We start from the raw sequence: 25005 nt of genomic DNA, 5'->3' as shown, positions 1-25005 counted from the left end.
CAAGTTAAAAACAATTTTAAAAAACTCATTTCAACTGAAATCAACGATTGCCGGTAACGCATTATGCTGTATTCTGGTACAAGGGGATGCAGGGGAGTACGATAAACATCCTTAGTTATCTCGTAGGGAGACACTCTCATAGTTTTATCCATACTATGTAGGCCTATAGCGTTAATTCGAAATGTTACTTTTACAATAACACGCAAACAAAACAAAATTCCGAATAATAACGTGTATGCTTTAATCAACTAGCATCATTATTTAGACTACTTTTGTGTTCAAGAGAAAGTTCATCAAGCGTTATTCAAAGTCTCCTGCAATGTCACCAATTTCACTGAAATAATTAGAAGCATAGTTTAATAATAAATGTAAGGAATCGAACTAACTAAATTAATCTGAATAAAAATGTTCGTTTATAAAAGACTTTTAAATTCCTGAATTTTAAAAAGTGTGAATAGTCAATTTTTAATGATTAATTTAATAAACTATGTATTGCAAACAATTCTATAATATTTATCAAAATCATATTCTATTGTATGGAATTTTTATTTCCGTTCAGTTAAAGCATAAAATTAATAAATACTTAATCGATATAAATATACCTTTTTTGAGTATATCGTCATGTTCCCAACAATAGTGTCTCTGTTGTTTTCTGTAGCTACACACACATACATGTAGCCATCATACTTGTCTTCTGTTTGAAACTTCAGTGTTGACAAATGAATATACTGGACACAGGTTGTCCCAGAACTGACCAGCACAGGTTCAGCAACTGACACAGCGTTTTGTACAGGATATGGCGTAAAACTGCTAAAGTTACTTAATCTGCTACCAAACTTCCATTGAAAGGTCACGTTCTTTGGTCCCTGCAATAAATCATGGTTTCTATAATAATAAGGAAAGAACAAAATAAGAGAACGCCGTGGTCTTATCAGTTAATTTATTGGTTGCTGAACCAAAAAGTCTCGAGTTCGAACCTCGGGCAAATGAGGCTCGATAGCTCGGGACAGCAACTCGTCTAGAAGAGACAACTCCAAAATCAGGTAATTAGGAATTTAAAAAATCATTGTTGTATTTTTTTAATAAATTTCGACAAAACAGTCTCGCCTTCCCATTTACCATCTCCGACCCTAGTCTGTTTTACTTGTCAGTATGTACATCATTAAAGCTGTAAATTTTTTTAACATTGACTGTGTATAATTCAATACTGCTGCTTTAAATGCGCTTTTTTAATTTATTTGTCTACTCTTCTGCCGCCCATTAAGGGTTGACGCCCTGGTTGGCCGCCACCCCTCCCTCTCCTAACCACGTCACGATTTGACCTTTAGATCTACAATTTTAATTAGGACCGCCACCATTAATTTAGTCGTTTTAAACAGTTCCCTTTTTTGACTCGTGACCTCTTTTGACGGCAACACAAGTCCGTGACTCGAGAATCCTTCTTTACCCAATTGACTTACAGTTTTTTTTGCTTAATAAAGCTACGGAAAAAAAATCACAGGAAATAGAACATATTTAACTGTTCTAGCTCCGGCACAAATACTTGCATTTCAGTTATTCGTTTGTTATAAACAAATGAGAAAACAATGGCAATACTTACAGTGGCATTACAAAACAAAGTAACATTAGACCCTGCAGGATTGACCGACTCGTATGGACCCCGTCCGTTGGCATTCTGGGGAACTAAAGTCAGGGACACAGGAACTACTTGGGCTGTTCAAAGATTGTAAGAAGCAATAAAATAATATTAATTTATGGTTGTGAGCAAAAACAAAATATCTTTAATTGCTATTTTTAAAAACGAATTTATTGATCTTATGTAAAAAAAAATAAACATGAATTTACAAAAATAGTTTTAAACTTTCAGAAATTAAAACTTTCAAATACACAAAAATGTTATCAAAGATCTGCTGTTGTAAACTCTAAAATTAAATCATGCATCATATTTGTTATGTCTAAATTCAAACGTTCAATAGCAAGTTGTGTAACGAAATTGTTTCAATAAATTTACAAATTTCTATTTTAGCTATATAAATAAATTCCGAAGATCGTAAAAATACATCATTCCAGGCATGAGAATAGTGGACAGACTGGGGATGCCAGACTTACCTACAATACTGAGATTCTGGTGGCCAATGAAAAACAAGTTGTTATCGATTGAAGCTCTACAAACATACAATCCAGCATCTGCACATTTAGCGTCTTGAACAATTATTTCAATTTTCATTGTGTTTCTGTTGTTTCCAACAAAATTAAAACTCCAGTTCCTCTCGGGTAGAGAATACGGTTTAAACTAAAAAAAAAATATTTCAAAACTAAACGGATGGAAGGAGAGACTGGTTGATTGATAGATAGATGTATGTATGAATAGATAATGGATAGAGAAACGCATGGTTTTGCTTCCTGGGCCACTTTGTGGTATAGCGGATTTTAGCGGAGGGCCGCACCGTTTAAAATAATTGTATTCTTTAGTTAGCATTACATTTCATTTCAGAAAATTAAAAAATAGTATCACAAAAATCAATAGATAAAACTTGTCTCTGTTACCTAAAACATACGTATTTCCATTCTTTATAAAGCACAAGGGATTCATTACCAATTTTACGCTTTTTTGTAGGGTTCATGACTTCACGTAATTTGGAAATGTTTTAATTTTACATGTGCATAGACAAAACTGAAATAAAACTGACAAACCGGGAAAGTAGGTATTTTCACTGCCTGCGCATGCGCATTAACATAGCCGCTCTAATAAAAAAACCAACGTTACAAACTTTCGGTCGCGGACATGAAGCAAATCTCAGTTTAATGCGGGGTTTCCTGAATCTATGGTGGGCCACAAAAAAATCTGTGGTGGGCCGCAATCGGCTCGCGAGCCGCAATTCGCCCAACCATGGAGAATCAGATATAGGGATGAAGGAAAAAGCGAGGCAGGTAAAGAGGCTGCAAGGGTAGACGAATTGAATAGACGGATGGACGGACGAATGGGTGGATGGATGGACGAACGGACGGACGGACGAATGAACGAATGAATGGATGGATGAATGGATATATTTTAGTAGACTATTTTGTATTGTGTAAGTCTCATTGCCAATATAACATTTGAAAAATTTGAATATGTAATGATAATATTTAAAAAAAATAATTGCCTTACTTAATTAGCGTTTAAGAAACTTGAACCCAATATGATTTTTTACAATAGTAAGTTCTAGGTTCAAATTTATTAGGCTAACAAACACGCATATATTTAATGTGACGCAATACTTAATGGATACACACAGCGAGATAAAGATCAATATTTCAAATAAATGGTCGGCACCATGTGTCCTGGATAGTGAATATGAAACGAATGATTCCCACAAAATACAGCAAAAAGATTTTCCGTGGATGTGTCACTATATTCAGTACCAAAAACTGAAACAATACTGAAGCAATACGCATTTGTAAATGAGACAATACGGTGCTTTTGTGATTTCTTCAATGCATGCGAATAACAGTTCTTTCAACTTACAACTTTATTCACATTAATAAAATAAATCCATAGGAATTAATAATGAAAATCCATAGTGAAATAACAGCAATCATAATCATAATACAATCCAGAAACAGAGTGACGGGATGACATCTTACAACATTTTTCTATACAGGCACAGGCACTTAGTATATCTTGCGCTCCCCTTTTATACCCTACATTCTCTCCCCTAATGTCAGTGAGCGATCTAACAAAAAGCATGGAAAAACATGATTAGTCGCTCACACAGTCCTTCCATTGGCCAGGTACTCTACTTTCATACAACTTCATTTTAAATACAATATAAAAAATCATACAAGAAGTACAGTCTGTTACAAATACTAATGCAATTTTAGTAGTTTCGGTGTTGCAGTATTATCCATCATTAAAAAAAAACACTTTTCGGTGTAGTTCAACACTAACAAACTAATTGAAAACTAATGTAACTGACACAAAACAAGTTTAGATTTAGTCCTATATTGTTTTAATCTCTACTTAGTCCGGATGTGAATGCCACTTCCTGAAACGTATACGTAAACATCAATACAAGATTTTATTTAGAATAATATTCAAGTAAAAAATATTTTGTATTTTCAAAACAAGTACTACCTAAATCGGCGTGTCTTCGCTTAGCGACGCTTGCAACAATAAACTTAATTTGGTGTAGCTTTAAATCATCGTGAAACGCAGTTGTAGATCATAATAACCTTTTAATTATACTTATAAACGTTTTATTCTCTGCTTAGTGCTTTTGGGTGAATTTTTATTAACCACCATTCTCTCGTGCAGCGTATTATTATTTTATTTCTGTAATAAATTTAGGCAGTATCTCAAATACTTTTGGTTTACCCTTTATCAATTCCATTAAAATTCGAGCATGGAAATACACTAAAAGAAAGCCATCAGTATTTTTCTTGTAATTTGTATATTTTTTGTGTAGTTATCTATCCCGATCCATGGAAAAAAATTGTCAAATTTTTATCAGAAAAAAACTACAATTTTTTAATGGCAGGAAGTAAGATTATCTTAATTATGTAACTTTTACTTTACGTTAATAACCTAAAATGTTAGAAATGATTAATATAATTTTTTAGACATCAGTTTGATTTTAGGAAGACAGTAAAAAAAATTAAATAATAGCAGGACGGTAATGAAGCGAAGTTTTATACTTTATGGAAGTCTTCAGAAAACTATTCCGCCCGTATGCCACACAATCCCTTTTATTTGCATAAAATTGACTTACTTTATATTCATATGGAGTAGAGTAGGTCCAGTATCTTGCTAATAATACTGAATTATTCGATGCACCCGTCCATACAATATATAATATTTGAAGGTTTTTAGTATTTGATGGAACACCAGCACGTGATGCGTCACAAGTAACGTTGAATGATCCGCCTTCTTTAACCTCTCTTGGGTTAACAATCGTATCGCTGTCACTTCCAATGTAATAAAATATTTATTTAAAAATTGAAAAGGATCTATTACTTTAAAAATGGAAAATGCCAAAACAGACTGATTGATACATCTAAAGATTCGCAATATTATACAACAGTTAAACACTCAAGTTTTAGCGAATAACAATCTGTATAGAACAGTTGTCTAACGTATATTGTAAATAAAATTGGTTGAGTAATGTAAATAATATGCTAAGATGTAAGTTAATAAGATGACAGGTATTTGTTAAAGCTAATATTTAAAAAATCAACATGAACAAAATATCATGTCAAAATAAATTTGTGTGGATGAAACGTAATAAAATAACCTAAACCAAATGTATTTCTTTAACCAATTGCACAAATAATCAAAGCTTTACATGCACTGTTCTTTAAAATTAATAAACGGCTGTTGGTTTTAAGTACTAGTCATTCTAAGGTTAAAGATTTTAAAGTTTGAACTTTAGTAAATACACTCTAGTGTCGTATTCCAACAACATTAAAACTTTAGCAAAAATCATAAATAATATCCATATTTAACACTAGGTAAAGAACAACCACAAACTACTTTACGATATATCTTTCAAAACCACAATGGCAAAATATATTACGCGGCGAAACAGTAACACAAATACGTATGTTAGCTATACTTTTGTTACAAAACATTGCAAAAGAATAGTTTAGTAATTCAAAATAAATTTTCTAAGTTTGAAAGAGAATATAAACCGGACAAATAACTCTCTAAACATAAAACCCTCTGACATAACGCTCAACGGTAACAAAACAAAATTGACAATAGCCATTACAAGGCCAAAATCCCTGAGTTTCAGCTGTTATGACTTTACTATAAGAAAAAAAAATACGATAAATCATTCTTGCTAGTTTTAAAAATAAAATGAATTTCTCATTAATTTACTTTGTAAAATATATTTCTAAAAAAAAGATTTTTTCATTGCGGTTCTACCTCAAAAATATCATTTGGTATCTGAATTAAAAAATTAAATACCAGCATTCTACTGTCGCCCTGAAATTGTATAGATAAAACATTTGTCTCCCTCATCCATATTTATATATTACTGAGACAAATGAATATTTTAAAAGACGAAAAATTAAATATCATTTTCTGCGGGTTTATATATATATATATATATATATATATATATATATATATATATATATATATATATATATATATATATATATATATATATATATATATATATATATATTTATTTATTTATTTATTTATTTATTTATTTATTTATTTATTTATTTATATATATATAACAACATTTTATATTGGTTTCTGTCGAGGGTTTAGTGTATGTTGTTGTTGTGTCCCTGAGGTTTTTTTCAGGGGTTTATTTCGAGGGGTTTAAGTAAGGAATGTTTTCACTACACTCCTATTGGCACTGATGTCATACATACCTTACAGGTTTTAGACGTAACTCTGTAATTTCAATAAAATCAATTGATTTTGTATTTTGTATTTTTAATACTAGAGAGAAAACATTTTTTTCTCTACCGCTTTTATAAGGTACATCCGTAAATGCATTTCCGCTAAAAAAAATAATTGGCAAAGATTTTTGGTAAGTATGACAAAGGCGGTCAGCTTGAAAAATTAAGCTCTTTGTAGGATTTCCAACATTGATAAAATATTGCGAATTCGGTTGTACCTTTAAAAAGTTATAGAGAAAAAAATGTGTTTGCTCTCTGGTAATTAATGTTTTACCAGAACCTACCCCCTTAAAATAGTAATGCTTTACGAATAGTTTTTTCGATGACCTTCTGAATGAAAGATAAGTAATAAAAATAGTGATAATTTGTAAATCTAATAAAATATAACAATATATTATATTAATATATTCTTGGTTATAAGCCAGTGCAGTAAATTAAATGTACCTTCTCTTACGCGTATCATCATACCAGCAACAATTGTTTCTCTGTTGTCTTCTATAGCCATACACACATACGTGTAGTCATCATACTTGTATTCTGTTTGAAAATTCAGTGTCGACGAATGAAGGTACCTGGCACAGGTTGTCCCAGAATCGATTAAATCAGGTTTGCCAATTGTTACAGCGTTTTTGTCAGGATACGATATAAGGCTACTAAAGTTACTTTCCTTGTTGCCAAACCTCCATTGGATGTTTACATTGCTAGATCCCTGCAATTATACAGTACTAAATACAAAAGAACAAACATATATCTACAGTTAAAATATAATTTTTATCAACTTTTATGTTTGCTCAGAATACGTAAGAAATACCATGTTAAACTGTGAAGTATGGGAATAAAAGAAATAAGCTATGAATTAACACATACACACACACACACACACACACACACACGTTTTACTTTAGTCACCAAAAAAACTCTATTTAAATTCGTTACGAATCTTAACTTTATCGGGAAATTAAGTAAATGTCATATTACTGTTATTGATTTTAATTTTGTGTTCACGCAATTTTTTTCATTTATTTACTGAACTTACTTTAACAAAACACTTTAAATTGACCTTTTCTCCCTCAGTAAATTCCAATTGCCACTTTTGGGGTAGATACGCTCCCCTCTGGAGCAGATATTGGTATGTGTCGCCTTTATTGAAAAATAAAAATTAATTAAAACAAGAAAAAATAATTATGAATAACTAAATAAAATAACAGAGAAATGCATGCAAATATATTGTGTTCGGCGTCTATGTTTTACTGTTGCTTGTGTTAAAATCTTCGTTTATAAAATAACAATTGGTTGTCGTTGTATGTACGCCTACTACATTGTTGATTAATAAATGTCGCCTATCAAAGATAGGGCTCTAACATATTACTGTATTTGTTATTGAATGCGGTGTATAAGTGATGAGTGTCACCATCATATTCCAAGTTGACCAAGGGATTTTACAGCGGGGCCTCGTTTTCTAGTTTTTAAATGCAAAATAAGCAGTTGCGGTATTACTTGGACATATTGCTCACGGGGGAACATAGGCGCTGCAGTGAACGATTATAGTAGTCTATCTTATTCTTATTGTATCGAAATCTTTAAAAAGAACGTAGGCGCAATAGTATTAACGGGGGAACTTGCGGCACTGTCTATTGAAATTAAATTATTTTTACATAAATATTAAGAGTGACAATTGACTTGCTTGAGCACCCTGCTTTTCATATTAAAGAAAAGTAACTGCGACAAAAATTTAAACTTTAATTTTCTCCCGTTCTCTAACTTCACACAAAAATAAAAATAAACTAATTACATATTTATACTAAACGGGTTTCAAAAAGCTGAGAATATTAATAAGTAATGATTATTAACTAAACTTTCTTTCATTGCTAATATAAACAAACGACCTGACCCGCAACGAAGCATACGGCGCAATCTAGTTGTTTTATTTTCTGCTTATCAGAAATTCATAATTTGTGAATTCAACACTATCCTCCCCTCCTGCACTACCTCCCCCAGCCCGTCTTCCCGCCCTCCCTCCCCACGCCCCTTCGCCCAGCGAGAGCAGCTGTTTACAGACAAAAAAAAAGATTGTTACCTCCCCTTCCTTTCAAATAGTTTAATACTAAATTATCTGCCCCTAATAGTCGTCATTAACCCGGTTCTACTACTGTAAACATTCGTTGTGAAGCAGAGCTCATCAGATTGGTGGGGTGGGGGTGGTAGCGATTTGCCTGGAGAGCGGATGAGTAACCTGACAGGTGGGGATGAGGGTCGTGGCTAAGCTGCGAGGGGTTTTCTATGGTCTCCATGAAGTTACCTCACTTAAGTTTAAACTAGTTTCAAACTAAATTATCTGCCCCTAATAGCCATCAGTAAACCAGGCTCTATGATTGTAAACATTTAGCGTGAACTACAGCTCACCAGACCATGTGGGGGTGGGGGTGGTTGCGATATGCCTAGAAAGGAAGAGAGGGGGTTGCAAGGCGTGCTTGCAGCTTGTTTCCTGACGACTGCAAGAAGAGAATTATATATATATATATATATATAGAAGAGTTTGTTTATATAACGACTTAAATTGTCTTATAGTTACCCCCGTGTTTACTCTTTTGCACTCGCACATTGCTAAAACATTATAAGGATTAATGTCAAATAACATTTTCGTTTATATTCCTATAAAAAGTGGATACATTTTAATAATTATAGGGTCGAACAAACGAATTAATCAAATTGTTTTGTAATTATCCAAGGGAGGTAATTTAAAATAAATTCAACTCACGCTATTGAAAAAAATGTGAATGCGAAATCTACGGACATACAAGAAGGAATTATTGTTGCAATAATACAATTAGCAAAATGTTAATGCAAATTTATGTGTTTTTTTGTGTTTCTGTGCTGCGTTTGTGTTTTCATTTCTGTTAGCATTGTGTTTTGTTTGCATTGTGTTTGTGTTTTCTTTTGTGTTTGTTTTTGTTGTGTTTGTGTTGTGTTTGTGTTGTGTTTGTGTTGTGTTTGTGTTGTGTTTGTGTTGTGTTTGTGTTGTGTTTGTGTTGTGTTTGTGTTGTGTTTGTGTTGTGTTTGTGTTGTGTTTGTGTTGTGTTTGTGTTGTGTTTGTGTTGTGTTTGTGTTGTGTTTGTGTTGTGTTTGTGTTGTGTTTGTGTTATGTTTGTATTGTGTTTGTGTTGTGTTTGTGTTATGTTTGTGTTGTGTTTGTGTTGTGTTTGTGTTTGTGTTGTGTTTGTGTTGTGTTCGTGTTGTGTTGTGTTGTGTTTGTGTTTGTGTTGTGTTTGTGATGTGTTTGTAATGAGTTTGTGTTGTGTTTGTGTTGCGTTTGTGTTGTGTTTGTGTTGTGTTTGTGTTGTGTTTGTGTTGTATTTGTTTTGTGTTTGTGTTGTGTTTGTGTTGTGTTTGTGTTGTGTTTGTGTTATGTTTGTATTGTGTTTGAGTTGTGTTTGTGTTATGTTTGTGTTTGTGTTGTGTTTGTGTTGTGTTTGTGTTTGTGTTATGTATGTGATGTGTTTGTGTTGTGTTTGTGTTGTGTTTGTGTTGTGTTTGTGTTGTGTTTGTGTTGTGCTTGTGTTGTGTTTGTGTTGTGTTTGTGTTTGTGTTGTGTTTGTGTTGTGTTTGTGTTGTGTTTGTGTTGTGTTTGTGTTGTGTTTGTGTTTGTGTTGTGTTTGTGTTGTGTTTGTGTTGTGTTTGTGTTGTGTTTGTGTTGTGTTTGTGTTGTTTTGTGTTGTGTTTGTGTTGTGTTTGTGTTGTGTTTGTGTTGTGTTGTGTTTGTGTTGTGTTTGTGTTGTGTTTGTGTTGTGTTTGTGTTGTGTTTGTGTTGTGTTTGTGTTGTGTTTGTGTTGTGTTTGTGTTGTGTTTGTGTTGTGTTTGTGTTGTGTTTGTGTTGTGTTTGTGTTGTGTTTGTGTTGTGTTTGTGTTGTGTTTGTGTTGTGTTTGTGTTGTGTTTGTGTTGTGTTTGTGTTGTGTTTGTGTTGTGTTTGTGTTGTGTTTGTGTTGTGTTTAAGTTGTGTTTGTGTTGTGTTTGTGTTGTGTTTAAGTTGTGTTGTGTTTGTGTTGTGTTTAAGTGTGTTGTGTTTGTGTTGTGTTTGTGTTGTGTTTGTGTTGTGTTTGTGTTGTGTTTGTGTTGTGTTGTGTTTGTGTTGTGTTTGTGTTGTGTTTGTGTGTGTTGTGTTGTGTTTGTGTTGTGTTTGTGTTGTGTTTGTGTTGTGTTTGTGTTGTGTTTGTGTTGTGTTTGTGTTGTGTTTGTGTTGTGTTTGTGTTTGTGTTGTGTTTGTGTTGTGTTTGTGGTGTGTGTGTTGTGTTTGTGTTGAGTTTGTGTTTGTGTTTGTGTTGTGTTTTTGTTGTGTTGGTGTTTGTGTTTGTGTTGTTTTTGTGTTGCGTTTGTGTTGTGTTTGTGTTGTGTTTGTATTGTGTTTGTGTTGTGTTTGTGTTGTGTTTGTGTTGTGTTGTGTTGTGTTTGTGTTGTGTTTGTGTTGTGTTGTGTTGTGCTTGTGTTGTGTTGTGTTTGTGTTGTCTTGTGTTGTGTTTGTGTTGTGTTTGTGTTGTGTTTGTGTTGTGTTTGTGTTGTGTTTGTGTTGTGTTTCTGTTGTGTTTCTGTTGTGTTTGTGTTGTGTTTGTGTTGTGTTTATGTTGTGTTTGTGTTGTGTTTGTGTTGTGTTTGTGTTGTGTTTGTGTTTGTGTTTGTGTTGTGATTGTGTTGTGTTTGTGTTGTGTTTGTATTGTGTTTGTGTTGTGTTTTTGTTGTGTTTGTGTTTGTGTTGTGGTTGTGTTTGTGTTGTGTTTGTGTTGTGTTTGTGTTGTGTTTGTGTTGTGTTTCTGTTGTGTTTCTGTTGTGTTTCTGTTGTGTTTCTGTTGTGTTTGTGTTGTGTTGTGCTTGTGTTGAGTTCGTGTTGTGTTTGTATTGTGTTTGTGTTGTGTTTTTGTTGTGTTTGTGTTGTGTTTGTGTTGTTTTTGTGTTGCGTTTGTGTTGTATTTGTGTTGTGTTTGTGTTGTGTTTGTGTTGTGTTTGTGTTGTGTTTGTATTGTGTTTGTATTGTGTTTGTGTTGTGTTTGTGTTGTTATATCTGGTTGGTGTGTTGTGTTTTGTTTTGTTCTATACCCAAGTTGGTAGGTTAAAAAAGATTTACCATTACCATTCAATTTTATTTGTCTAATCTTAAAAGTGGTTTGCATGAAGTGTTTCTTTCAGGCATCTCTTGTTAGGCCCCCTTTCCCGCCATAAAATGTCTACGCCCCCCCCCCTACCCCTGACCAATTTACAAATTTACCAGACTAAGTATTGTGATACAAATTTTACAATGGCGACATTGATTGTTAAATCAAATAAAGAATTAAGAATCGATACTTAATAATAATGTTTCATTTTAGAATTGAATGTAGATATACAAAAAATACCGATAAAGTAATATACATAGTAAGCGTTAGTATCAGGATTAAGGTTAGTGTTATTAGCTGATTCATTTCGGCTAAATTGCCGAATCTGGATAAAAATGCGATTTCAGTGAAATTTTCGTTTCCAATTAAAATTGAAGTTGAGGTGGTGATTTTGGTTTCGGTTTAGAGATAAATCTATCAATCTAGCGCCCGTTGTTTTTCACCTTAAACGGGCCATTTATCTGGTATAAATATAATCCTGAAAAACTCTAAATCTAGATTTAATGTTATTTTTCCTAAGCTTTATAAACTAACAGATTCGAAATTTTATTTTAGTTTTGCAGTCGTGCCTGTGTGTGTGGATGTGCGTACGTACGTGTGTGTGCGCGTGGGGACGAGTAGTTAAGTGTGTAAACATGATAATTTAAGTACATTTTCATTGAGACTGAAACGTTCTTATTTCACCTTTTTTGTTTCCCATAGGAGGTAAAATAAGCAACAAACTGTTGTCTGTATGGTGACCCGTCAAAAGAGCGCACGACAAAAATGCGCCGACATAAGAGCGCAGACAAAGAGCGCCGACAAAAGAGCGCCGACAAAAGAGCGCCGACATAAGAGCGCAGAAAAATGAGCGCCGACATAAGGATTTAGCAGAAGCTAGTCCTGCAGAAATTATGCCACTGGTAGATTATTGGGAGGATAGTTACATAGGGAGGCGAAGGAGAAACCTATTTGGAATGTCCATAATCGTGTCTCTGAAAATCTACCACGAACAAACAACTCAGTCGAGGGATGGCATCGCGCATTCCAACAAACGGTCTTTTTTCTTCGTTCTTAATTTTTGATTATGGTGGAGGAATTAGACAACAAGTCCAACTTCATGGGCAAACCGGACTGTGGTTTCCAGTTTGTCAGGTGTCCCATATAATTTTTCCCTGAGTGGGGTGGGCTGGGGCCAGTGTCTGCCTCTTGCCTGGCTATACAGAGTACAATCCTGGAGTTCATCAACCAGTTTCGTCTGGTACAAGATCACATCAAAATCGAACTGGAACGTCATCTAGTTGGAGTTAATCAACCAGAATCTTCAAAGAACAGATATGTTCAGCTGAACCGAAGATTGCAAGCGATTGCTTCGACCTATGCTAATGATTCAATGATGGACTACCTACGGGGTATAGCTCACAACTCAGCATTATAAATGCAGCTATAAAGAAACATTTTATTAGTCTGAAATTATTTTCATTTTATTATAATTCATTTCAGTTTATATTCTCACTTTAGGCCTAACTTTTAAAATCTTTGTTTGTGTTACTACGTTGCGTTTAGAATAATTCGACTTCATGTTGATTATATCAGTTTTTTAGTTAAAGAAACTGAACAATTAGTTTTTTAATGAAACAATAAAGAGTTAGCTTCAAACGATGACGTCTGATCTGAGTTAATTTTCTTGTTCCTATTTATTAAGTATGGTTTTTCGATCTTTAGTTTGCGCTCTTATGTCGGCGCTCGTTTGTCGGCAAATTGGTGCGCTCTTATAGTATCTTATAGTATCTTATCTTGTATAGTCATGTATATTTTAATCCTTTTAACACTAAAATGCTCCCAACTATGTCAACGCGAAAAGCTTGTTGCAATACACCAGCAACATATGGATATTGTACTTTAAGTAGCTGTAAAACTCAATACTTTTTTTTAAATTGACTATTTAATTATGCAAATTTTTCATGTAGGCCTACCTGATAGTTCATTACCACGTGGAAATAAAATAATTGACACTGGAACAAGGCGAGCTGTTAAAAGATTTGAATATATGATATAATCGATAAAGACGTAATATTGAAATGTAAATTTATACTAACAACAAATCGTAAGGTTGAAATGACATCTGTGTATTTTAACTCGCCTGTAATTGTAAGACTCTGATACCGACTCTCATTAAAACATCATTATTTGAATTGAAGTATATCGCAGTACAAATATACACGCCATCGTCTGGACATCCAGCATCGTTGACCGTCATGTTCATCATCATTGTGTTTCTGTTATTTAGTCTGTCAGATGTTTTATTAATCCGTCCAGAGAAATAAAACCTTTTTTTACCGCCATGTGATGTTTTTGGTGGAATCTTAAATTTAAAATTTTGTTTTAATGGTATATAATTATATACCACAATATACACTCACATACCCTCATATATATATATATATATATATTTATTTATTTATGTGTGTGTGTGTATATATATATATATATGTATATATATGTATATATATGTATATATGTATATAATAGGACTATATATATATATATATATATATATATATATATATATATATATATACTTATGTTTTTAATATATTATATAGCTCATATGGATTCTGTGGCACACATGCTTATTGTAAAAAACTCGGCTTGATCGCCATAGTGCAGGGGTCGGCAACCTGCGGCTCGCGAGCCGCATGCGGCTCTTTTGATGTCAAGATGCGGCTTTTTGGCCCCATGCACAAATATTAATAATTGTTTTATTTTATTTTCAAAACTCATAAAAAATATCGTCTTGCAACACTCTGTAATAAATTATATAATCATGAACATAAACATTAAACATTCGCTATTCTATTAGAATATTTAGGTACTCCCTATATTTTCAATGTACTTCCTATTAAACTGTTCATCCCGAATTGAATTATTCAACTTCATGGTAGATATCACAAAGAAAATAAACCAGCTAAACGTAAAACTGCAAGAAAACGAAAACTCAGCCTATGCCTTGCTTGAGAAGTGGATGTTTCGAAAAAAAAATTTTTGTTGAAGACACGGATAGCGGTAAATTTCGAAAAAAGCTGAAAAAAAGTATCTAGAACTCAATGCAACTATTAGCATGAATTGCTTCAGCATTACAACAAACAAAACGAAGGATGGATTCACTAAGAGATTTGAGCAATTCAAAACAAATGCAAGTACTCTGACGTTCGTAGTAGACTCTCTCTACACAAAAACAAATGAGATTAACTTTGAACTATTTGGAATTGATGCTGGTTCGCTTCAAATGCAATTGCAGGATTTGAAAACGACTCATTTGTGGAGCGGAAATTCATAGATCTAAAGAGCAAGCAAAAATAGTTGAAGGTCCAGTAAAACATGCACGTTACGCTGCACAACTGGACAGCTGTAAAAGAAATATCGCGAGTTGAGGCACTCATACGTGACGCATGGAATAGTCTTGCAGGATGGTACAGTAACGTGGAGAAGTTAACATCTGAAGTGCTAACGATCTTTAGGTCAACATATTCGTGCTAGCAAGAGTTCTCTTACATGAATACAATAAAAAGTTAAGTAAGAAGCCAACTAACAACTAAAAATCTAGAGGCGTGCTTGAAACCTCCTGAAACAAGAAGTTATGAGCCAGATTTAAACAAACTTTCAAACGGTCAATGCTCACATTTATGTAACTAATGTAAATATTCAATGATTATAGTTATATTTTATGATTACTAATGTTATTATTCTAGCAGAGCTAGCTAAAATACTATACTATGCTTTGTGCGAAACATGCGCATTTTTAAAAATATGAATAAATATTATTTCATATTTAAAGCTATTTATTTAAATTTTATATATATATATATATATATATATATATATATATATATATATATATATATATATATATATATATAAACCTAATCCTAAATATTGAGAAAAAATGTTAGTGGCTCTGTAAAAACAGGTAAATTTTGTAAATTGCATCTTTTGGCTCTTCCGTCTCAAAAGGTTGCCGACCCCTGCCATAGTGTAATACTCTTGAAATGTCCCTAAATAAATGATTTTTTAAAAAATAATATTGATGGCTTTGAAAAACACATTTCATTTCCCAAACTAAAGTAAAGAAAATGTTTTATCCTTCACGAAAAATTGTGTATAAAAATTACATCCCTTAGTCCTTTAGCACCAATTATTTTCTTGATAGATAAAAAAAAACACGTCCCTTGGCGTGCTGCGCGGTAGAATGCAATTTGACTCCCAGTGTTATTCTGTGTGCGCTCTGGAACCTACGTTCGTTTTAAACAGTGCGATAGACTATTAATAAGGTGGGGCGTTATAGTCGTTAAGGCCATTTATCTCGTCTATAGTAATTATTTCTTATTCTGTCACCCCGTCTCTCTGTCTATCTCTCATTCAGAAGAATATAGAGAAAGCACAAGCTAAGTAAAAACTTTCATAGTAGAAAGGAAAACGAAACGTGACGTTACATGGAACATATAGGAACATTGAAGGGTGTCTGCGTGTGGTTTTTCTTTATAGCTGGTCAAAAGTAGGAAACAGGTTTCGATTATAAAGGTAGGGTTTACTTTTAGTCTATATTATCTACAAATGCGACTAGTGTTTCTTTCAGATTTTTTCCTCCAATGAATAGGGAGGGGGTACTTAAAATGTTCGTGGGGAGGACTAAATGTTCTTTGGAGGGGGTAGAGTGGGGGGGGGGGGGGGCTGAGACTGGTTAAAGTATATTTTGTATATAAATTATGTTTTTGTAGTAAGGGACGGTAGACCTGCTTCGGGGTTGATTGTGGGGAGAGCGGTGCGTAATTTGTGACCAGGAAGGTTTTGTTGGCCATTGTATTTTCTGGTAAAAGTAGTGTCGAAGACGTCTGGTCCATTTTATTACGATTGATCGATAGAGATGGCTGTCGACTTGGCTGTAAAGGGTGGGGGCCCAAGTTTTCTTTTAGCCACCGAACCGTAATCTGGGTGGCTCAGCTACATCGATATAAATAAATCACCCTTCACAAAATTTTAATTATGTCTGAAAAAAGTGTTTAAATTACTTCCCTTATCCAGTTTACAACTAATTACTTCCCTTGATAGATCACACACACAAATTACTTCCCTTAAAAAATATTACAATTGGGAAAAAAAATATTTTTTATTAGTTTGTTTTTTTAATGTTGGGAAAAAATACGTATATAATTAGCTTGGATTGATAAAGAGCAATGTGGTAGATAAAACACAGATATTTTAAATAATGCATTTTATTTATTTTCTACCTTTAACTTCCCGTTTATAAATTATTATTTTTAATTAATATCAGTTTAGAAGCCGCTCTTAAATGTCTTCTATATTAACGTCTATTTTTCAGTTTGCGGACAAGCTGGGGGTATTATACTTATTCACTAATTTAAATCAAGCGCGTCCGCCGACGTCCCGCAAAATGTTAGATGTAAGAGCTATGGTGCACATTTTCGTTTTAAAGACTGCGATAAGCTGTGGACAAAAAGGGTTATTTTAGTCCTTCACTAAATTGAATCCAGGGCGTCCTCCAGCCAGTGGCGTAGCTAGGATTTTCGGGCCCCTATGCAAAAATTATTATTGGGCCCCTTCGTCTATCTGTAAATTGTGTATTTTTTACGTCCTAATTGTGTAATTATACGTTATTATTATGTAGTACCCGTAACGTAAAATACCTTTGATGTTATATCACTTTTATGTAAAAACAAACCTACAAATTAACTGTAAGCCAGTGACATTTAAGTAACCTAACACAGTAGCGTCACAGGGCAGGGGCCTCACAATTTAGGCGTGACACCATAACGAAAATTCGTCACATTTAGTGTCAAAACTATGTTTTATTCAGTTATAGTAATACAATATTAAGGAGAGGGGGTAACGCTCCACCGAAAATGCAAAATTATTGAACGTGGTGAGGTTACACTCACTAAACGCACCGGATGATATCGAACCTTGTGACGCCACTAACAAAACACGAATTTTAAAAAGCTGCTTATGATTTATATAGATTTTTTTCTTTCTTATAAATTTGCAAAATGATTAATATGTTCCTTGAAGTCCATTTTAGCTGCTCCTGTGTGTTCGATACTTAGGATGACCAAGTTTCTGACCCAAAGGGCATATCTGCAACTTGTTTCATGACATCATAATAATGGAGAGACTCGGGGCACCTAATCGTATACTACTGTCGATGCGGCTGGAGGACACCCTTTATTTTCTTTAGTCATTGATTATGGTAGCCCTCCGTATCTCTAGGGCATGGCGCTCATTGAAACAAATGTATGCGCCGTAGTGCTCACGGGGGAGACCGGGGCGCCGGCTGATGCACATGTGCAGTTTGACCGTTGAATTCCGCAATGACCCTGACCCCTTGAGCAGGACGCCCAATTAAGTGACCCCAGGTGCTAAGAAAGCTGCTGTGAAAATCTGAGGGACAAACAGAACCGCCTTACTGTCCAGGGGCCGCTCCCCGAACGAAATTTTTAAAAATGTTTAATGGCAGAAAACTTTAGAGTTTCTTTCTGGCTTCTTTTCGAGGGTGGTGGGACTGCTCCTCATGTGTGGGGTTGTGTTAGGAAATTTCACCTTCAGTTAAGGGTTGTCTGAACTATTCTAAACGACTTCCCTATGTTTCTTGGTGATTGGATCATTTTAGTATTAATGCTTAAAGGATAAGGAGACAGACAAACAAAAAACTTGAAGTAGCGGCATATTGATTAGAGATAAATTAGATCAACAAACACATTGTGCTTAAGGTTAAAACCAACAGAAAAACATTGACAAATATTCGACTCAGCTTGTTGTGAAAACACTTTCCACGGCTGATATTTTTTAAAAAAATGGCTCAATCGTAATCATGGGTGGATGGAATTTCGGTGAGGACTGAGAGTTGAGATGCAGGTTTGTGGCGTTGGGGTAGAGAGTTTTTAACGATGCGTATAAATTTGCGGGTGACGGATGCCAATCTCACAAAAGAGTCAATTGTTCAAATTTATTTATAGGCTAATTCTCTCAACGGCTTGCCAGACAATGCAACAATGCCTATAGTGTTATTAATACCGACGGGCCCTGTACAAACCCTCCCCAGTAAGAAAGGTTTGGAACCCTTTTTTGGAACTTTTGATTACTCGTATCGTAGAAAAGAAACAGGATTTTCGTTTTCTTTTTATAATTATTTTTATTATACAAATATTAAACACCCATTTGTAAAAGTTTTTAAAAATTTAAAGAGGGTAAAGGGCCCCTATTTGCCTCGGGCCCCTAAGCCTTGCTTACGCTAGCTTTACGGTAGCTACGCCACTGCCTCCAGCGCCCAAATAGGGTGCTATTTGACGCCCCAGGCCTTTCTGTGAGTTCTATGGTGCCTACGTTCGTTCAGGTGAGTGCAATTAACTATTGATAAGTTGGGGTATTATTATCGTTTACTAAGCTGAATCAGGCTGGTCCGCCAGCGCCCCGACAAGATGCGATGTGGCGCCTGGTCTATACTTTGAGCATTAAGCGTGTATGTTCGCGTTAATTTTACATTATTTTCTATGGTATTGTTTGCGTTTAGGTTTGCATTTGCAATTTGTATTTGCGTTTGTATTTATGTTTGCGTTTGTGTTTACGATCGAATCTTTTATATAAGTTAGGAAGGCTAAGTGATTCCTTCTATGAGCAGATTAAAGTGATTTCATTCTGTTGAATCGAGATTTTTAGAGCCGGAATTGGGAGTCTGTTAAGAGCATGGTTGCTAATCCGAAAAGTCCTTAGATCGAAACCCTGTGCAGATGATGCTCGAAAGATTGGGACATAAACAATTTTAGCAAAAAAGAACTCTAAAACCAAACAACTGCTGACTTGTAGTTTGGTTCTTAGTTGAAGAAAGACTATGGAAGCAAATCCAAAAAGAAAAACAGGTTGAAATCAGAGTCAAAAACCTATATGGCGCATAACAAGTTGACACGTAATACTCAGATGTGTTGGAAAGGATACTTTCTAACACAAAAATTAAGATTGAAGAAAAAATAAAAGCAAGAATATCTGGTCTGTTCAATTGATTACATCTCCAAAGTCTTTCATTATAATTCCTTAAAACTATTAGCCACTAAGCATAGTAATATAAAAATAATTAAAATTAAAAACAGTTACAATAGACAATTTGCAATCGAGGTTATAAATTTGCCAGAGAGAAATAGTAGTAGAAGAAGAAGAAGAAGAAGAAGAAGAAGAAGAAGAAGAAGAAGAAGAAGAAGAGAGTGTGTGAGAGAGAAAAAGAGAGAGAGGTGTCAGTTGTTTTTTTTTAAATTAAAAAATCATATTAAAGCTGTAATAGAAAACATTGTAAGTAATTAACTTACAAACTAAAAAGATATATCATAACATATTAAAATATGGCAAAATTCGACAAGAAGTTGAATTTTTAAAGATAGTTTCCAAAAAATATGATATAATTGTATAAGTAATTCCTTACTGATGACTCGTATGGGAAGGTAAGCGTGTTGTATCTCGCTAAAGTTATTGGCTCTTTTTCGCCATCTCTCCTTGCAACAGTCAGGCTTAAAATTGTCGTTGCATTTGTTGGAACGCCAGCACGTGAAGCGTCACATGTCACCGTGAATGATCCTCCTACATCAACTGCTTTTGGGTTGACGAGGGTTTCACTAAGTGGCTGACTAGCAGAAGAAAAATTAACTTTAAGTAGTTCTAGGACAAAGCAGCTGAAACATATTAGTTTGTATATGTTGTCATTAAATGAATATTCAAAATAACATGAGCTTGCTAACTAGTCCAGTTTTATTCGATAACAGTGCATTTAATAAAACATTTATCTAAATGTATCTACATAATGATGCTGCTCAATTGTATCCAACCATTATCAAATAATTTTGTATTACACACTTCGGGCGCTATTTATTTAAAATCATAATAAATTTAAAAAATAAAATGTGTAACGATTGAAAAATAAAACAAAATGTAATAAATAATGTGGTCATCTTTACCTTGTATAAGGGGACTGTTTCCCTGGAAATATTGCAACTCTTAGAGTCTATGTTTAAATAATTTACGCTAATCAAACAATTTTATACAAAGATGAAATAAATAGTAAGCCTATTATGAAATACGAGCTGACCCGCGCCGAAGCGTACGTCTCTGTTTAGTTGTTTTATTTTCTTCACTACCAATACTGCGACTGAAAATATTTTGCTCTAAAACAATATCAGTAGCCGGTAAAGACGATTATCCTCACCCTCCCTCCCCACCCCCACACCTAATAGCTGACCCGGCTCTACGATTGTAAACATTCTGGGTGAACCACAGATGTGGATGAGGGTGGTGGCTAAGCTGCGTGGTGTTTTCTATAGTCTCCACGAAGAGAATTATAAATACGAGCCGAGTTTTATTTTCTACTTTTCAGTAATTCATAATATGTAAATTCGACAGTACCAATGCTGCCACTGAAAATATTTGCTTTAAAACACTATCAGTAGGTCGTTAAGGACGAAAACCACCCCAAACCAACCTCCTTTCCCCAACCCCTACACCTTTCGTGAAAGCAGTCTTCTCTTAGTTACCTCCCCTAAGTTTAAAATCGTTTCAAACTAAATTATCTGCCCTTAATAGCCGTCACTAAACCCGGCTCTATGATTGTAAACATTTAGCGTAAACCACAGCTCACCAGACCATGTGAGGGTGGGGGTGGTAGGGATATGCTTAGAGAGGAAGAGAGGGGGCTGCTAGGCACGCTTGAAAATTTTCTAATATGAGTACACAGACCTGAAACTATTCCGCACTATTATACGCGCTTTATCGTAATCATTTTGGCGCAATCGTTTTTAGTTATTAAAATCTGTTGTATTAAACATTTTAAAGTAGACATACTGAAAAAAAAATTCATAAAAAACGTTTAAATAACAAGTGTTTAAGTAATACTGGACTTAAATGTAGAAAAAAAAATGATTTTCTTTAACAACAATAATGAGCCACTGTTTAAATAACTAAAAAGAAAAGCGTGGGTCGCTTCTTTAATTCTAGAAAAAGTAATGTATAAAATACATATTATAGAGACCAACGCTTTTCTTTTTAGTTAATTAAATAGTAGCTCATTTTCATGTTTAAAGAAATTCTTCTATTTTCTCATTTTAGTGCATTATTAAATAAAAGCTTGTAATTAAAACGTTTTTTATGAATTTCTATTAGCCATATTCAGAACTCTTGATATAAAATTAATTTGATTTACCTGATGTAGAACTTTTCAAAGATACTTTTTATCATGTTTAATATTATCTTAGTAACATCAAAATACCTGTTTTAGTGTACAACGTCATATTCCCAACAATTGTGTTCTTGTTGTTTTCTGTAGCCACACACACATACGTGTAGCCGTCGTACTTTTCTTCTGTTTGAAACTTCAGTGTTGACGAATGAATATACTGGACACAGGTTGCCCCAGAGCTGACCAGCACAGGTTCAGCAACTGACGTCGCGTTTTGTACAGAATATGGTGTAAAACTGTTAAAATTACTTAACCTGCTGCCAAACTTCCATTGAAAGGTTACATCTTTTGGTCCCTGTAATAATGTACGGAGACATTTAAAATATAAACAGAAATAAATAATAACATAATTTTGCGAGATAATATTAAATTAACGATATAAAAAAAACATTTCAAACTTCCATCACTTTTGTTATCAGATGATAATATATGCCAATAAAACTATATAGGCGTACATTTAAAGAAAAATTTTAAATGTAACTAGACTACCCGGTCATCCCTTGGATAACTGTGGGTTTTGGGGATCATTCGTAAATGACATCACGTCTGTCACTTATCATCACAAAATAACCAGACCCCATATTCAAAGAGACGTTTCTTATCTTTCAAAAAAAAAAGGTTTCGGCTGAGCATAGGTCTGACAACACTATCCCTTCATATATGACGTCACAGGTGACCTACTAAATTCTACTTCACCTGCCCAGTGTCCCGCCAAGTCTCAGACAACATGTTTTTATCGTTAAAAAAACCATTCCGGCAGAGCATGTCTCTGACCACACTATTCCTTCATATGCTTAGGACAAAGAAACAGATGAGCTTTACTTTATCTGCCCTGAATCCCGCCAAGTTCAGATAGTCAAATTTATCATTCACATCTAAAAAAAAATTGAAGACATTTTTTTTAACATTGACGTGATATGTCTAGAACCCATGCCTCCCGCTTGAAAGCCTATTACACTAACAACGTAGCTGTCAAGACTCGTAACGTCATTGATGCTTTTTGTGGTGTAACTTAATACTATGAGTCTCCTTATGCAACTTAATTTACGCGCATGGGCCCTATCTAGATCTAGATCTAAGTCTAGTCACTTTCAAATTAAATTGTATCTTAAATTAGCCAATTGCATAGCTAAAATAAACAAAGATTTATATAAAATAATGAAGGTCTGAAATAGTTTAGTATTATCTAGATATAGATAGAATTATCTAGATTCTACGACTGGTTTAGTCAAGTCTAGTTTTCCGTAACTCTAGAATCTAGATCTAGATCTAGAATAGGGATAGATAAATCACTAGTATTATTCTTGAATTAGATGATCCTTGAAGCTAAAAACGAAACATTTTTATCAAATATTTAAGGACTAATAAAGTTTAATAAAGATACTCAATAAATTATTCTGATTTTAAAATAATTTGGTTCGAACTAGATTCCAGATCTATAAATAACTTTCTTGGCCACCTGATATTTAGATCTATAAATAACTTTCTTGGACAGATTGTAGAGCTAGCGAAATTTATTGTAAAACTAAATGAAAAGACAGTTGAAAATGTATATATATATATATATATATATATATATATATATATACAGAATACATGTATTTTCTATTTTATTTTGGATACGGACATTTTTATTAATGATAGGGACTTTTGTTGATAATAATACGGCGGATGTTTTAAATGTATAAACTAAATTTTACTTAAAGAAGGAAAATATAAAGAAAGGCATATTCAAATGAAGAAACACACTTTTAATTATGGAACCCCAATAAAGTTTATCGTTCTGACAAAAACGCAAAAAAAACAATGAGAGACAACTCCAAAATCAAACAACTGCTGTCTTGTAGTTTGTTCTTGGTTGGACAAAGTCAATGGAAGCAAATCCAAAAAGAAAAGCAGGCTGAAATCGGAGTCAATGGCCTCAATGGCGCATAACCAGTTGACACGTAATCCTTAATTGTGATGGAAGCATGGTTGAGTCGGCAAAGCTCATGGTTGGTAAATTCGAAAAAAAAGTCTCGAGTTCAAACCCTCTGGCAGATAAGGCTAGATCCCTCCCAACACTAAAAATTAAGAACGAAGAAGAAGAAGAAGATGTCGCATGTTTAAACTACAGAAAATACACAACAACACAACACTAATGGCGTCATCTTCCAATTTTAGAATGTGATGAAAGGGAATATTTCATTCACGTTTGATTTAGATCTATAGATTTACTTATCACGACGTACACTATGAAATGTTTACAATTTTCTAGATCTAAAGTAATAAAAATTACTTTGACAAATAACATAAATACAATTGAAAACCAGTTTTTTTACGAAATAATTTAAGTACCTAAATCAGTGTATGCATTCAATACTGGTTGACTAATAATGTATATAATTGGGTTTTAGCTTTTTTTGTAATAATTTTTTTTTTACTTTTTCACCAATATCGTTCAACGTGTAGTAAAGCACATAGCGTATTGACCAATGACTATTTTATATTTTTTCATAACAAGTATGACATTAAAAATATATAGGCTTATAATTTACGTGAGACGGGTACTCATGGTTAATAAACATCACCATTGTCAATCACAAACTGACATAAATTAGATACTCTTACGTTTACAGTAAAAAATTCACTATATCAAATTAGATTTAAATAATGTCAATGTATTATGTTTTATTCGTTTCATTTGAAGCATACTAAAAATGACAACGTAAAATTTAATTCAACTTCCATTATAAACTATATAAACTACATGAACGAGTTACCTTAGCATCGTATTGAGTACCATTATGTCCGTATCTTGCTAAAGGTTTAAGCTGCTGTGTACCATCTGACCACTCAATCACCAGCGTCCGAACTGTTGTAGCAGTTGTTGGAACACCAGCACGTGACGCGTCACATGTCACAGTAAAAGTTCCTCCAGTCTCAACTACACTTGGGCTGAGAAGCTGATCACTTATTCTTTGACTAAAAATTATACAATACATGGGTTAAATTATACCAGTCGTATATTATTGCAAGTATAAAATGCTTAAATTTCACATTGCGACTGGGCGTGTAAAACTTTAAGGTAACTATTGGTGTAAATAGTAATAAAACGGTTAATTTAGGTATTTTCATAAATTAAAGACAGTAGAGGTACAATTCGATATCTTTTATTTTCTTTAGACTAAAGATCTAATAAACTTAAAGTAATA

At 33.8% G+C, this 25005-nt stretch overlaps 2 protein-coding genes across 2 annotated transcripts; both read right to left on the bottom strand.

Moving 5' to 3' along the window:
* Positions 1-230: 230 nt before the first annotated feature.
* LOC131936222 (uncharacterized) lies at positions 231-13590 on the bottom strand. The gene is made up of 9 exons (XM_059293136.1): positions 13500-13590; positions 7439-7542; positions 6847-7111; positions 6373-6394; positions 4752-4947; positions 2110-2293; positions 1601-1713; positions 603-866; positions 231-334 (listed from the first exon to the last, which is right to left on the bottom strand). Exons 3-9 carry the CDS (start codon positions 6905-6907, stop codon positions 332-334), a joined length of 843 nt encoding a protein of 280 aa, XP_059149119.1. The 5' UTR covers positions 6908-7111; positions 7439-7542; positions 13500-13590; the 3' UTR covers positions 231-331.
* A 67-nt stretch (positions 13591-13657) lies between these two features.
* LOC131936187 (uncharacterized) lies at positions 13658-24994 on the bottom strand. Its single transcript, XM_059293101.1, has 5 exons — positions 24574-24994; positions 21842-22106; positions 20538-20559; positions 20009-20210; positions 13658-13888 (listed from the first exon to the last, which is right to left on the bottom strand). The coding sequence occupies exons 1-5, from the start codon at positions 24793-24795 to the stop codon at positions 13658-13660; spliced, it is 942 nt and encodes a 313-aa protein (XP_059149084.1). The 5' UTR covers positions 24796-24994.
* Between the last annotated feature and the right edge of the window lie 11 nt (positions 24995-25005).

The sequence above is a fragment of the Physella acuta genome, unplaced genomic scaffold (assembly GCF_028476545.2).
Source record: "Physella acuta isolate Inbredline_101_S28 unplaced genomic scaffold, ASM2847654v3 ptg000171l, whole genome shotgun sequence".
Taxonomy (NCBI): Eukaryota; Metazoa; Mollusca; class Gastropoda; family Physidae; genus Physella; species Physella acuta.
The sequence above is the reverse complement of the archived record's forward strand: the minus strand, read 5'-3'. Positions and strand labels throughout refer to the sequence as shown.

Bases quoted from the DNA above. Each gene is read 5' to 3' on its own strand.
- LOC131936187 (XM_059293101.1), bottom strand. From the start codon at position 24,795: ATGTATTGTATAATTTTTAGTCAAAGAATAAGTGATCAGCTTCTCAGC. The intron at 22,107-24,573 runs GTAACTCGTTCA...ACATTATTACAG, and splicing joins GTACTCAATACGATGCTAAG to GGACCAAAAGATGTAACCTT. The intron at 13,889-20,008 runs GTAAGGAATTAC...TTTAAATTTAAG, and splicing joins CCTTCCCATACGAGTCATCA to ATTCCACCAAAAACATCACA.
- LOC131936222 (XM_059293136.1), bottom strand. From the start codon at position 6,907: ATGGCTATAGAAGACAACAGAGAAACAATTGTTGCTGGTATGATGATA. The intron at 2,294-4,751 runs GTAAGTCAATTT...TTTTTTTTTTAG, and splicing joins CTACTCCATATGAATATAAA to TTTAAACCGTATTCTCTACC. The intron at 1,714-2,109 runs GTAAGTCTGGCA...ATCTTTGAACAG, and splicing joins CCAGAATCTCAGTATTGTAG to CCCAAGTAGTTCCTGTGTCC.